The following is a 14906-nucleotide window of genomic DNA, read 5'->3' on the forward strand; positions in this document are numbered from 1 at the left end:
ATCAAATTACTAACAAATGGTAGTGGAGATAACATAAGTTCCAATCGGTGTAATAGTGAACTAACACATAGTTATGAGGCTTCAAAAAATAATTTTGACATGAATGGTTCAATGCTTAAAATTCATTAGGCTCCCAATTGGATGAAATAACTAAGGCATAATTTTTTTTTTAATTTTTTTTTATTTATCTTCTTTTTACTTTTCTTTTGTTATTTTATTTTATTTTTGTTAAGTTTAGTTCATGTGGGGAGACATTCCAAGACCCCTTGAACCATGTTCATATTTCTATAGTCTTTATCACCATGTTAGAGATTGTCCTATCACTAGACAATTTTTCATTCTTATTTTTTACACTCATCTCTCATATTAAAATTAATAAAAAATAATATTTAACTAGAGCACATAAAAATATAAAAATTTGATGTTTGGTTCATTTTCAAAGCTCACTAAGTTTAACAAATTAAATTTTTATCCTCAAATTTAACTCGGAGGAATACATTTGCGAATACTCTTTAGTCTTTATACGTCTCCTATATTTTCTCCAGTTTGTATTTAATTACTGCAATTTCCAATTTTATTAATCAAATCCTTCTGTGACGGAAAAGTAATTCAAATGGCTTTGAGATTGCCTTTGTTGAATTCCAATTTTGCTTTGCCAACACTTCCTTCAATTCGGCCTCTCAGCCGCCACTGACGACGCTCTCTCTCGCCGCACTATGCAACAGCGTTTCCTCCCGTTTTCCAGTTAACCGTTTCGTCATCTTCTTCCATCGGATTCGGTGATGAAAGTCCCTCTCCTCAACCAGTTCTGATTTATATTTTATTGTATATTCTTCCTCCCAGCGAAAATCCAGATCAAAAAGCTTGTTGTTTTTCGTCCAATCATTGCCTCTCTAATCCGGAAAATAAAAATATTGGATAGGAATAGATGGGGAATTTGTTTGTGAAGAAGCCCAAAATCACCGAGGTGGATCGAGCGATTCTCTCTCTGAAGACCCAGCGACGCAAGCTCGCCCAATATCAGCAACAGGTCCTCTCTGATTTCTTCTTCTTCTTCTTCGTCTTCTTTTATATTGTAGCTCTAAATTTATTGACTTTGTATTAGTTTTAGGGCGTTTTAGTAGTCTGCAATTCGATTTTTGAATGTGAAATTGAGGAAAACGAAAAGAAAAGAGGGATATAAGGTTTGGTTGGCGATCAACTCGATTAAATGATTAGAAACCATTTGGAGCAAAATGGAAGAATGATTATTTGCTGACTTGAGCTGAATTTTCTGATTTCTTAGGAGTGTTAGTGAAAATACGTATTCTATAACAGCTAGAGTTGATATGTTCATTTTGATTATGGTTTATTCTGTGATATGAAAACAGAAAAATTATAGGTCCCAAGCAGAGAATAAAAACACAACTAATATTTAATATAATACAAAGATAATACACGTTACAAATCTCCACTTATGGCTGGAGTTCTACCACAATACAAACACATAAACAAGATAATATGTTTTGATACCCTCGTGGGTCCCAGTCAGAACAAGATAAACAAGATAATACTCCACTTAGGGTGGGAGTTGGACCACAACAGAATTAGAACTCTACACCAAATCCTCCCCTCTCAAGATTTAGTCCCTGGTTTAAATACAATAACTAATAACATGATAACTGATAATAACTTCTCCACTAACACCTTACATGGTAGTTTTTCCCCATTAACTTTGAGACCCACGTGGGCCGTGATGCCTATCATTTGTCCTCCCATCGAAAGGAACCTTGTCCTCAAGGTTCTGTGCAGTTTGTTGCTTTAGTATGACCATATCCTCTTCGATTGCTTCATCCTGCCCACGGCTAGTTGTGTCAATATTGCGGGTTTCTCTTTCAATAAGAAAAACGTGTTGAGCTCGACATTTGTGGCCTAAAGTATAGCGATCATTACAATGAAAACATAGTCCCTTCTCCTTCCGTCGTTGCATCTCTTCCCATGTGATTTTCTGAACTGTCGGTACATTGGGTGGATATTTATTTGTGGTTTGCAATTCCGACTCATTGTGCTCCTTTGCCGACACAATTGGTCATCTTTCATGCGAGCCAAACTGATAGTATCTTTGAGCGTCCTGGATTTGAACATTCGAACCCCTTCTGCAATCTCTGGTTTAAGACCTCCATGGAAGTTGCCTATCAGGTGCTTTTGAGTCCACCCTTGAACTTTATTCCCCAATCTCTCAAAATCCTTTTGATAATCACGGAAGGATCCTACTTGCGTTAATTTCGTCAAAGACTCGTCAAAATCTTCACAGTCAGTTGGCCCAAACCTAGCCCATAATTCTAGTTCAAATATTTCCCAAGTAACCGGCATAACTTCCTCTAGATGAGCCTTCTGCAGCTACTGCCACCATTGGTTAGCCTCACCTTCAAGATGGAAAGATGCCAACACCACCTTTTGATCCGGGGGCGTGCCATGATAGTCAAAGAATTGTACCACCCGATTCAACCATTCGGTGGGATCATCTCCTTGATAACGTGGAAAGTCCATTTTGGCATAACGTGGCACCACCGCTTGTCGCCGAGTTGCCCCTCCTTGATGAAAACCTCTTGAAGGACCACCCTGCTGATACGTGTAGTATGGTTGACGGTTAACTGGTCCATGTTTCACTGAAAGAAGAGTTGAGATTTCATTTAAGCCTTCAATTCTTTGCATGTGATCGGCGGAGCTAGTTGCTCTTTCCTCCAAGCATTGAATGCCTTCCTTAACGTCATATACGTTTGCCTCCAAAGATTCAATCTTCTCACGATTTGTCGCCATACCCTTGCGCTCTCATACCAATTGATAGGTCCCAAGTAGAGAATAAAAACACAACTAATATTTAATATAATATAAAGATAATACACGTTACAAATCTCCACTTATGACTGGAGTTCTACCACAATACAAACACATAAACAAGATAATACGTTTTGATACCCTAGTGGGTCCCAGTCAGAACAAGATAAACAAGATAACACTCCACTTAGGGTCGGAGTTGAACCACAACAAAATTATAACTCTACACCAAATCCTCCTCTCTCAAGATTTTGTCCCTAGTTTAAATACAATAACTAATAACATGATAACTGATAATAACTTCTCCACTAACACCTTACATGGTAGTTTTTCCCCACTAACTTTGACGCCCACGTGGGCCATGATTCCTATCAGAAAACTAATTATCAAATTTCTGTAATCATGAGAAAATGATGGATTGGTTGGTTTTAATGCTTATTTGAACTGTTTAATTTCGGTAGTTAGAAGCCTTTTACATTAGTGTTTAAGTTGGAATGAAGCAGGATCAACTAGCATAAGGGGTTGAGAGGGATTGATGAGTTTGCTCCATGACCATTGAGATGCTCTATGTTGTGCTGATTATTTAATGTGGAGCATCTGTGATATAGTAGTGCTTGTCCTTGTTGGGAGTTGAGAGTTTCTTCTGCCAACCAATTTTACTTACGGAGGTTTGGAAAGAATAGTTGGTCCCTGAAAGTTGCTTGAAATAGAATGAGATGGCAACCGGTTTCACTTCGACGGTTGATATGTTTAAAAGTTGTGGATATAGGCAATCATCATCTTTTTCACGGAGATCAACTTGAGAAAGTAGAAGAAAAAGCTGCATATCTTAATGAGGTCAAGATTCAATATGAAAACCTCTATGATATGGTAGTGGATATCTAAATTTTATATTTTTTCTTATGACTAACTAATCATGATAAATCAATGATCTCTAAAACATGTGCGTTTTTAGAAATTATTGCAATTTAGGCCAATAGTTCCAGGAACATCACAATCAAGCGTTCTGAAAAGTGAAAAAAAGGAAAAAAAAAAAAAAAGAGAATGAAAAAGCATTAAAGTCTATAGTTAATTAATAGGAAGCATCATATTTCAATTCATTTGTGTGAGGAGGAGGAGGAAGGATAGCATTTGGATGTTCTTCATTGATCTTCTCAAATAAAGGTGGTATTTCTTTGATTCCTTGTGGCATGTCGATCATTTTGTGGCATATTCTTGATTCCTTTTGGCATGTCAATTAGGTTGTCATAACGAATGAGAAACTTATCGTGGGCTTTTGCTGAAGGATTAGTGTTGTCTTGGATTTTTTGAGTCTCCACATTGTTGGAGATCTATTTGATAGCCTGACTGCTTTCTTCCAAAAGCTTTATTAGCAAGAAGAACAATTTGATTCCCATCATCATTATTCACAAGAACATTTTTGGAGCGAGTTTTTTTTTTTTTTTTGATAAGTAATGTTGTATGTACCAAAAGCCGCAGATGGGCGCAACCCAAATACACAGGACGTATATAAGAGAATGTCTAAGAAGAAGAAGTAAAAAGAACAAGAAAATCGGGAAAGTTAATCACTAATGGAGCTAAATAAGCAGTTGTCCAAGTGAACAGGGAGAAGAAAAAAAAAGACTTAAGCTCCTCCAAAGACCTCTCAAGATCCTCAAAACATCTCGCATTTCTCTCACTCCACAAACACCACAAAAGGCAAAGAGGGACCATCTTCCACACCGTAGCACTCCGAGAACGACTTCCCGTCCACCAATAGGCAAATAGATCCGCCACCCTATTAGGCATAACCCAATTCAATCCAAAACGGCTGAAAATAGCATACCATAGTGCCTTGGCGACCTCACAGTGGAGAAAGAGATGATCAACTGTCTCCCCATACGATTTGCACATGCCACATCTATTGATTACGATAAGTTGTCTCTTTCTAAGATTGTCCAATGTAAGGACCTTCCCTAGCACCGCCGTCCATACGAAGAAAGCCACTCTTGAAGGAGCCTTTATCCGCCAAATACTCTTCCATGGGAAAATGAGATTCTCATTACAGGTAAGGGTCTTATAAAAAAAACTCGCATCAAACTTCCCTTTGTGCGACGGAACCCACCCAATCACATCCTCCCTATCCCTTCTCATATTATGAGAGTACAACAAAGTATAGAAAGAAGCTAGCACATCCACTTCCTAATCATTTACCAAGAGAATGAAGCTAACATTCCATTGCAAGGAGCCACTCGAATAATCCATGTTAGCGGCAATAGACGCATCTTTCACACTAGCTATATTATATAAACCTGGGAAAGCTACCTTGAGACTTGAACCTCCACACCACACATCATCCCATAATCAAATATTGGAACCATCCCCTGGATCAAAATTTGATATGACTTAAAAAATAACCTCCATCCCTTCCTAATATTCTTCCAAAGCCCCACGCCATGCGGCCTTGAAGTGTCGATGGAGCACCACTCACCCCAATGAAAACCGAATTTTGAAGAATCATAGATTTCTTCATCTTATTCATTGACTAGCAATGGGATACTAGATCTTTTGTTGACTTATCTTGTGCGACCTCCTAATATATATATAAAATGTATGTATATACATGTCCACTTTCTAAACAGAAAATTCTTCTTCAATCTCTTATATTATTCTTACCTTTTTATTAAAAAAAAAAAAAAAACAAGATTTTTATAAAAATAGGCTTGTATCTAATATAAAGGATATTTTAGGGAGATTATTGTAATTCTTTTAATTAATTTTGTGCCATTTCAAGCCAAGGCATTGAAATTGGGATGGAGGAAGTAATAACTTTTGAAGTTTTATGTACTATGTCAACTTAGGGAACTATGCATATTTCGCATGGCTTTTCTCTAAGGAATACATCTTCATCCTCATACCACTCTAGATGTCTACTTGGGAAGAATTGAGATTGGGATGGAGGAAGTACTAACTTTTGAAGTTTTATATACTATGTCAACTTAGGGAACTATGCATATTTCCCATGGCTTTTCTCTAGGGAATAAACCTTCATCCTCATACCACTCTGGATGTCTACTTGGGAAGAAGAATAAGCAATGAACATGAACCTAAAATCCTGACTTTAAGAATTAAAAAGATTGGTATAAGGAGGACCAATCTACCAATATTGATGGTTTATATTCAAAAGTAAAGATATGTATATATGGAGAAGAAGTTAGATAACATGTGAAAATTTACTCAAGCACGTCTGCTACAATGGAAAAACCTGGACTAATATTCTTCTTTTTCTTCCTTTTATATTTTATATTATTTTGAAGCATTTTCATCATGATTATTATTTTTTTATTAATCTTAGACCAAGCTAGTCGTAATTAATTTTATTTTATGGTAATCCTTATTTCCCAAAATTCCCTCTTGATTTCCTCAAAAAATTTATCCTTTTTTTTGGTTCAATTTTCTATCATTATTTTTCTCACCTTTTTCACGTTAAAAGTAGGTCAGTTAGGCTAAGCAAGCTAGTCGTGACTCAATTTGTCAGCACAAATATATATATATACCTATTTTATTTTTTCCCTTATATTCTCAATATATTAGCAAAAGATCTTTTGGACTTGATCAATAGCTGATATTGGATTGGATTGAATAATATTGAAGAGATGCCTAGTGTTCGACTCTTGATACCCCCCCAAAAAAACCAAGAAAGAAAGTGATAATGATACTAGGTTTTCCCATCGCTTGGTGAATTTGCACTCAAGACATAATTCGGTGGAGTCCTTAGTGGTTAATGGGAATTTGATGGTTGATTCAATAGTAATAAATGAACATATTGTGAACTTTTATAAACAATTGTATTTCGAACAATATATGTGGCAACCAAAGGTGGATGGCCTCCCATTACTTTCCATTGATGAGGGGAGAGAATTTGAGGAGAGTGAAGTATTGGAGGTGGTGAGAAATTTTAATGGAGATAAGGCGACCTGATGGATTTTCTAGAAATGTTGGGAGGTATTAAAAGAGGATATTATGGTGGTGTTTAAGGAGTTCCATAGCCGAGGAAAGTTCGAAGAGTTTTAATGCTACTTTTGTATCTCTTATTCCGAAGAAAGCTGGGGCGGTGGAGATGAAGGATTTTTGTCCTATCAGCTTAGTGGGTGGGGTGTACAAAATTATTTCTAAAGTTCTGGCAAATAGGTTGATGTCGGTATTAGGGCAGATTGTCTCAAGTTTTTAGAATGTGTTTATCAGGGGTAGATGAATTTTGGCTGTGAATCATTACAAATTTATTTTCTTGCACAAATCCTTCAATCCTACACACCTCCCTGCATCACAATGTGGCTTTTTTTTTTTTTTCTTTATTTATTTTGAAGTTTTGAACAGTTTCTGGAACGTTTTTAAAGATCAAAGGTTTGTATGGTTAATTGTTATGTATCTTGTTTCAGAAATGGTAACAAAAAATGAAAGTAGTATTTATATGTTTTGTCATGTGATTAACAGTTCATGTTGCTTCTTTTGTGATCCACTTTATTCAGCTTGATGCTGTCATTGAAGCAGAAAAGCAAGCTGCAAGAGACTTGATTCGTGAAAAGAAAAAGGACAGGGCCTTATTAGCATTGAAGAAGAAAAAGACGCAAGAAGAATTATTGAAGCAAGTTGATACCTGGCTTATTAACGTTGAGCAACAAGTAATTATACCAATATGCAGCTTACTTTTATTCAAATTTTCTCTTTCTTCTTCTCTTTTTCTTCTCAACAATTTTTCAACACAGGAGTACTCCTACCAATTTGGAGGCCTTTTCAATTTCACCAGAATGGGCTTAAATTTGTTTTTCCAACCTTAAAATGAATTAATGGTTTTTATTCAGTGCAGCTATACTTTAAACTTGGTTTGACGCTTCATATGATTGTGTACTCTAAGAAAACATGTTGATACTCATTTACATTTTAATTCAGTTGGCAGATATTGAACTGGCAAGCAAGCAGAAAGCTGTTTTTGAGAGCTTGAAGGCTGGTACTAATGCGATTCAAGCTATTCAAAGTGAGATCAACCTGGATGATGTTCAAAAACTATTGGATGATACCACTGAAGCCAAAGCTTATCAAGATGTGAGCTTGACTGTCTTTTACTTCCTCTGTTTTTTTCTTTTACTGCACAGTTGAGACTAGCATATTACTTAATTTTGAGGTACCTTCTTAAAATTATATATCAAACCAAGTGAGATTCATTTTCGGTAACCTCAAAAGAGCTTCAGGAACTGGTTTAATTTCTTCTGCTACCCAGGTTCTATTAGATGTAACGACTAGTTGTTCTTATTGATGAGTTTTTAAGTCTAATTATTTTTGGAAATTCTTTATCTCTCTCTCCCTCTTTGTTCTATGATAAATTGCTGTGGTAACATCCTATAATATTTGGTGCTTCTGTATAATGTTTACCATTATGTATGTTAATTGCAGAGTTTGAAAAGTGAAATAACCTACAACAAGATATTGTATCATCCTGTGCACATGCTTTCTTTGTTTCTTTTTCTTTTTTTCCTCTTTTAACTAAATTTCCATCATATGTATGGAGACGGACACTGGAGTATCAAACACCTTTTTCTTCTACTCTTTTTTTTTTCTTTGTTTTTCTGTATTTTTTTTTTTTAAAAAAAAACAGTTATATGATCTAGATCTCACATTTGATTTCCAGTGAAGTATTTTTTATGTTTTAGATAAAATGAATGGAGGGTGAGATCTCAGATAAGAAGAATGTTGTCTCAAATTGAGTTTGTCGTTGTTATATACAACAATGACTGTTTCTCATTTCCACCACTCAGATATGTTCCTTGTTTTTAGTCTTAAACTATATATATATATATATATATATATGTTAGAAACTACATTTTCATAATTATCTCATAATGCATATGTGGCAATTTCAACTAACCCTTTGATCAATCATTGTCAAAAAAAAATAAAAAAAATCCAAAGGTTGGTTGGGACTCCACGTCATCATTATGAAATATTTGTGGGATAAAAATGTGGTATATAGCATTACTCATTTGTGTGTGTGTATTCTTCTACCAGTGAATCTCATCAATTGTTTGATAAAAAAGAATGATGGACATGGAGATGATCCTATCTCTGCATCTGTTTGTCAGAAAAAACTGGGCTGCAAATGGAAATCAAATGACATGCCTAAAAACATGTGTATAGATCCCTCTTTGCATTCCCTTCTAATGTTTGTGGCTTGCAATGCATTCCCTTATTATGGTATGCACTTCATTTGTTTAGATCTATTTACATGATACTTCCCCTTGCTTCAGTAAGTAAGCGTATTATTTTTATTTGTTCATAATGTGCTTTTTATAGCACTTGTTTTGTACTCATCTAATTGGGATTTTTATTATGAATAATATCAGCCTTTTCCATTCAGCTGCTTAATTTTTTTAATGTTTACCATAACACTCGATCTTCTTGCTTAACAAAATATAGCAATACTTGATCTTTTTTTTTTTTTTTTTTTAAAAAAAAGTTTCTAAGTATATGCTTCCATGTTTATTATGATTTTGAAGGAAATTAATGCAATATTGGGGGAGAAATTATCAGCAGAAGACGAAGAGGAGATTTTAGCAGAATTTGAGAACTTGGAAAGTCAGGTACGCATATTTTTCTGTGTGTACATCTGGTTCATATCCTGCCTGAATTTTGTTTTATATTTGGATGAACTTTGCAGCATAAATGTGATATATTTTTGTTCCTGTGTATTTGTTTTGCCCATAATTAATTGCTGTATCCAAGTCTTTATTTCTGTTTAGTGGTTATATTTTATACCTAGACAATTCACTTTTTCTCTATTCTTAACCTAGCAACCAGGTGTTGTATGTAGGATCATTAGAGCGGTGCATTGTGATGTTGTACTATTCATTTTTATGAAATATGACTTTCTCAAATGCTAGAAATGGCATTTGGTGTTCTGACGGGGATAACTCGTCGGGTATATAGTGACTGTACAGGTTTAGAAATGTAACAAATATCGTGACATTTAATGTGTTATTCTTTCTTCTCCATATAGAAAGGCATTTGGACACTTTTGCCACAAAAGGTGTAGGATGCATTTTATAGAAACACTCACAGGATCAGTTTTTTTAGTTATTATTGTTATTGTTGTTAAGTTTTTATTTCTCAACTCTATAGAAGTATTCAGATTCAAGAGTTACCTTGAATTTATATTTTATTATTTACATTTGACATATGTTATAGCTCTTTTCTCCAAATGTTGTTTCTTACCAGCCAAAGAAAATCTAGGATGAATACGAGATTTTATACTTTGTGCAGTTTATCAATTTCCTGTGTTCATCATTGGACCTATGCTTTAGTTATTTCGGTTCTTTGCGAAGAAAAATTCACACTGATTTATAGTTGTTGTAATGATTTCTTTAGTATATCAAATAGAAGATTAAATGTTGGAATTATCCGTTTGGACCGGGTGTTGTCAATAACTTAAATTTTATTGTTTTGTGCTGCTTATTGAATTTAGTTGAACTAGATGTATTCCCATCTATAGCTTGAACTTTCACTTCCAGACTGTTTCTTGTTGATCTTCTCTTTCGACTTTCTATGGTTTCATTTTCATTGTCCTTAAGCATATTTTATCTGAAATAGAAAATCACCTTCATTTATTCAGATCATCGTTCAAGATCTGCCTAATACACCTGATGAACTCGATGTGAAGTTGGACCTTCCAGATGTACCAACCAAAGCACCAGTTGTACCTGAAGTGGTTTCAGATGATGCTGAAGTTTCCACCAAGAGAAAGGGTCTCTCTCTCTCTCTCTCTCTCTCTCCCGAATTTACATTTGCTGACTGCTAATGCTTTGACAATTTTGAAATGCAGTTATGGAGGAACCATTGCCTGCTTGATTGGGAAGTTGACATTGACATTGACATAATATGGAGCTGTTTTCTTACTTCAATGGACCATCTCCTAGTGAACAGCATCTATGAATTTGGTACCTCTATTTTTTTTTTTGGTCAGTTTATGGATTCTTGCAATTGTGTACCATCTTTAAATATTCCCATATTGGGCTGTACATTTGTGTATCTTTACAATGTTGTTCATGTACAAAATACTGGTCTCCGGATCATATAAAATTATTTATGTTTCTTGGTTATTTAGATTTGGTATTATGAGCTTCTGTTTATGTTTGTTTTTTAACACAAGAAATGAGGGAAACCGTTGTCAGGACGCTAAGACATGCTGGTGTAATGTACTCCTTGAACCGTTCTCTCATAGCACTCTCGTAAGCTTCTCCTAGATTTTTTTTTTTTTTTTTTTGAAAAAAATGTAAAATTAGTCAATGTGGTTTACCTAATTTACAATTAGCTCCTTGTGGGTATGCCAAAAAAACAATTTAGTTCCTACAATCAAATTTCGTCCATTAATTTAACAGATTCCGTTAATGTGACAGAGATTGAAATCGGACAAGTATCACAATTTAATTGGTTCTAACGTTTTACACTATTAGAATCTGACAATATACTAAGTTAGTGAACGGAATTTGAATCTAAGGATTAAATTATTTTTTTGGCACACTTCAGGGAGTTTATTTTGATACCACATGTAGTTAATTATAAATCAAGTAAACAACATGGATTGATTTTGCATTTTTCCTATTAAAAAACTACCAATTTTAATTTGCCAAAAATTACTACCTTCTCATTTGCTCAAACAAATACAAATTGAAATCTTCAAAGAATACACGAGTTTCTTGTCCTAAACTTCTTAATTGTTTATAACTTTTATGGAAGCACGTGACCTAGTTGAAGAGACATTACTTAAAAAAAAAAAAAAGTTTCTAAACAAACGAAAAGAAAAAGAATTTGTATCTCTTCCCTTGCTTAAACAAAAAGCAATTGATTATTTGGAGAATACATAAGTTGACTATCAAAACTTTCTTCTTAATTACACATAGTTTTTATAGAAGCCTCTAAGATAGTTTAAGAGACATTGCTTAAGAAAAAAAAAAAAAATGGAAAAATTGTCAAATTGAATTTGCCAAAAGGTAGTATTCTTAAACCATTGATCTATTCACTTGTTAAACAAATATCAATTGAAATCTTCGAAGAATATTCAATTTTACCACCAAAAATTACTTCTCAATTACTTCAAAGCTTTTATGGAAGAATAACAAAAGTCGCTAAATTGAAAAACTATTGATTTTAATTTGTCAAAAATTAGTATTCTTAAAAGACCAATGAATTATACGCCTTCACGTGTTTAAACAAATACCAATTGAAATCTTTGGAGATTATTCAAGTTTACTATTCCAAATTACTTCTTAATTGCTTTTAGATTTTATGAAACTATGTGACCAATTTCAAGAGACATTAGTTAGAAAAATTGTCTCTAAACGAAATAAATAAATAAATAAAATTTTAATTTGTCATAAATTTGTATTTTTAGACCAATGAAGCATACCTCTTCCATTACTTAAATAAAAACTAATTAAAATACTCAGAGAATACACAAGTTTAATAGCAAAACTTTCTTCTTGATTACCTATGGTTTTTATGGAGGCCTCTGAGCTAGGTTAAGAGACATTTTTTAAACAATGTCTCTTCAACTAGTGTAAAATTCCTTCCTCACTTCCTTAACATTGGTTAAGAATCATAAATTAATTACATAAATAATCTTGAGCAACCTTTTGTCTTTAGCCAAAACGTACATATATATCACTTGAACCAACAATTGCTTAAACTGAAATATTATATATTTCAAAAGCCATAACCCTTAAACAACATTTACCATAAAGAAGATTTGTAAGAAGGTTTGTAGGAACAATTTTTTTTTTTCTTTAAAGAAAATGTCAAAATCCAAACTATAATAACAATTTTCAAATGGTATCAAGCCACACAATTGTGATAATGCGACATGGTCTAATCCCTATATATTGTTTCTTTTCTCTATTCAACTTCCAGAGAATAACTTTTAAAGTGGTATTAGGAAACCGATGGCCATGAAATCTCTGCGAAAAACTACGTTTTTTGCGATGGAGTTGATGATCCTTACAATATTTCAAGCTCAGGCCAATACCCTTACCACTCTCTCTCTTTTTCCTGATTCACCAGATGGCAATCATCACAGACCTCATTGCGTTAAAAGAGCATCTAAACAATGTATGCATTTAACAAGACCCCTTGTAGTGGCGATGTGTGCTATTTATCATTTTGTCGGTTGGTATTAACAATCCTACCGAATTTGCTCAACCTGAGAAAGAATATATATACAGCCAAAGCTCGTCAGGTTGAAATAGAATGTAAAAGGCGTTGCTTCCAAGATCCGAAATTTGTTGGGTCCCGTCAAGTACGTTGTTTCGTAGAATGTATTGACGAGCACTTTTGAGATGAATCTTGGCCTTCATGGTTACGAATGCGCACACCCATAAGCAAGATATCTTATGTGATACATGCTTATTCAATTTTCTTGGTTGCAAAGTTATATGGATGTTTCTTCGAATAAGCATGCATGTGCAAGTTGTTTTTTTTTTTTTTTTTTTTGTTGTTTCTTTTAATAGGCACGTGTGGTGCAAGAATAAATTACCTAGTGTCAAATGAGGGCTTGTTAACCTAGTATGTAAAAGCCATAAGCGTTAAGAATAACAAATAGAGAGCAAATTTTGCAAATTTGACTTTTCTTGTGTTGAGACTCCACCGAGAATTCTTTTTTGGGTTATGCGACTCAACCTATTTTCTTCTTCTTTTCTTCCCAAAAATGCTTTTCTCTATTCTATTTTTCTCTGTTTGTTGCATGAAACTTGCGGGTTTTTGTGTGCTATAGTGCTACGTTGTTTTTCTTTTGCAAACATCTGAGAACATTTTTTAATGGGCTTTGTCATGAATACATTTGTATTTTTATATATTTCCAAGGTACCAATGGAGGGTTCACTATTAGTTATTTATTTTCTCCACAACAATAATGACTTTTTCCCTTTTGATCTAATTTATACACTATTGTTGCCTTATTGTTTGAGTTTGAGATAATGGTTCTAAGATAAGACGACATTTAAGATTGGTGAGTGGGATCTTGAACATGGTGACTAGTGTGTACAACAACCACTATCTTAGGTCCGTTTTGGTTTAAGATTTCAAAAGGTGCGATTTGAAAATGCAATTTTTTAAAATACAGTGAAGCGCTTGGTAAAATTGCAATTTCCCTTTAAAAGCGCAGTTTAGCCTTTTAAATCGAGTTCTTATTAAAAAAGCATCCCTTATTTTCGATTTGAAATCACATTTTTTTAAAAACACAGTCTCAAACAATACATTTTCTTTGATTTGGTTTAACATGGTACTTTATGTCTGTAAATTGTAATGTCAAACAAACTTAGTTTAGGTTAATTGTTAGGCAAGCCCAAGTTGATGGCCCTAGAATGTCTAGGTCCTTAAGTGAAGCCTATGTCAACTTAATTAAATGGAACACAAAACGTATTAAGCATAAACAAATATTTTTATTTTAAAAGATTATTTTGATAAGAGTAATGCTAGAAGTTACTCTTGCGTCCCTCTTGTATCACTCAAAAAATGATGTGGCTTTTAAAATCACCATTTGATCAAAATTCAATAGTAATCAATCATAAGGCGGAAGACCAATGATGATTTTACAAGCCACATCACCCAAGAGTGACTTCTAGCATTACTCTTTGAATAATATGCATAATTTAATGGTTTATGTGCTACGGTCTTATAAAAAGGGTATGAGTTCACATTTTCATAAAAGCAAAACCTTATTTTTAACATTATTTCACTAAGTGAAAATTTTATTACATTAACCCTAACGCTAAATCAAAATTTTTGTGGCATGAGCTGATAAGAACCCACTGTTGATGAATAGAACTACAAATGATTTATTATAGAAAATAGACTCCTTTCGGGTAGGAGAGACCACAATGAATCCAATTAGGGTTGGAAGCAAACCCCAAGAGACAATTGTCAATTTACGATACTCCCTAGCTAATTGACTTGCCTTCTTATACTGCAATATTAAAGACTAAGATAACTACATAATGAAATATGAAACTGACTACGTAGTTATCTCCTATAAGATAACTACTAAGATAAGTTAACAACAAAGATGG

The 14906-nt window shown here is 34.0% G+C and overlaps 1 protein-coding gene across 1 annotated transcript; it reads left to right on the forward strand.

The window, feature by feature from the left end:
• Positions 1–563: 563 nt before the first annotated feature.
• Positions 564–10950, forward strand: LOC132166037 (vacuolar protein sorting-associated protein 20 homolog 2-like). Its single transcript, XM_059576778.1, has 6 exons — positions 564–1030; positions 7326–7478; positions 7747–7899; positions 9348–9431; positions 10460–10592; positions 10670–10950. The coding sequence occupies exons 1-6, from the start codon at positions 929–931 to the stop codon at positions 10693–10695; spliced, it is 651 nt and encodes a 216-aa protein (XP_059432761.1). The 5' UTR covers positions 564–928; the 3' UTR covers positions 10696–10950.
• The last annotated feature ends 3956 nt before the right edge of the window (positions 10951–14906 follow it).

Source organism: Corylus avellana, chromosome ca11 (assembly GCF_901000735.1).
Source record: "Corylus avellana chromosome ca11, CavTom2PMs-1.0".
Lineage (NCBI taxonomy): Eukaryota > Viridiplantae > Streptophyta > Magnoliopsida > Fagales > Betulaceae > Corylus > Corylus avellana.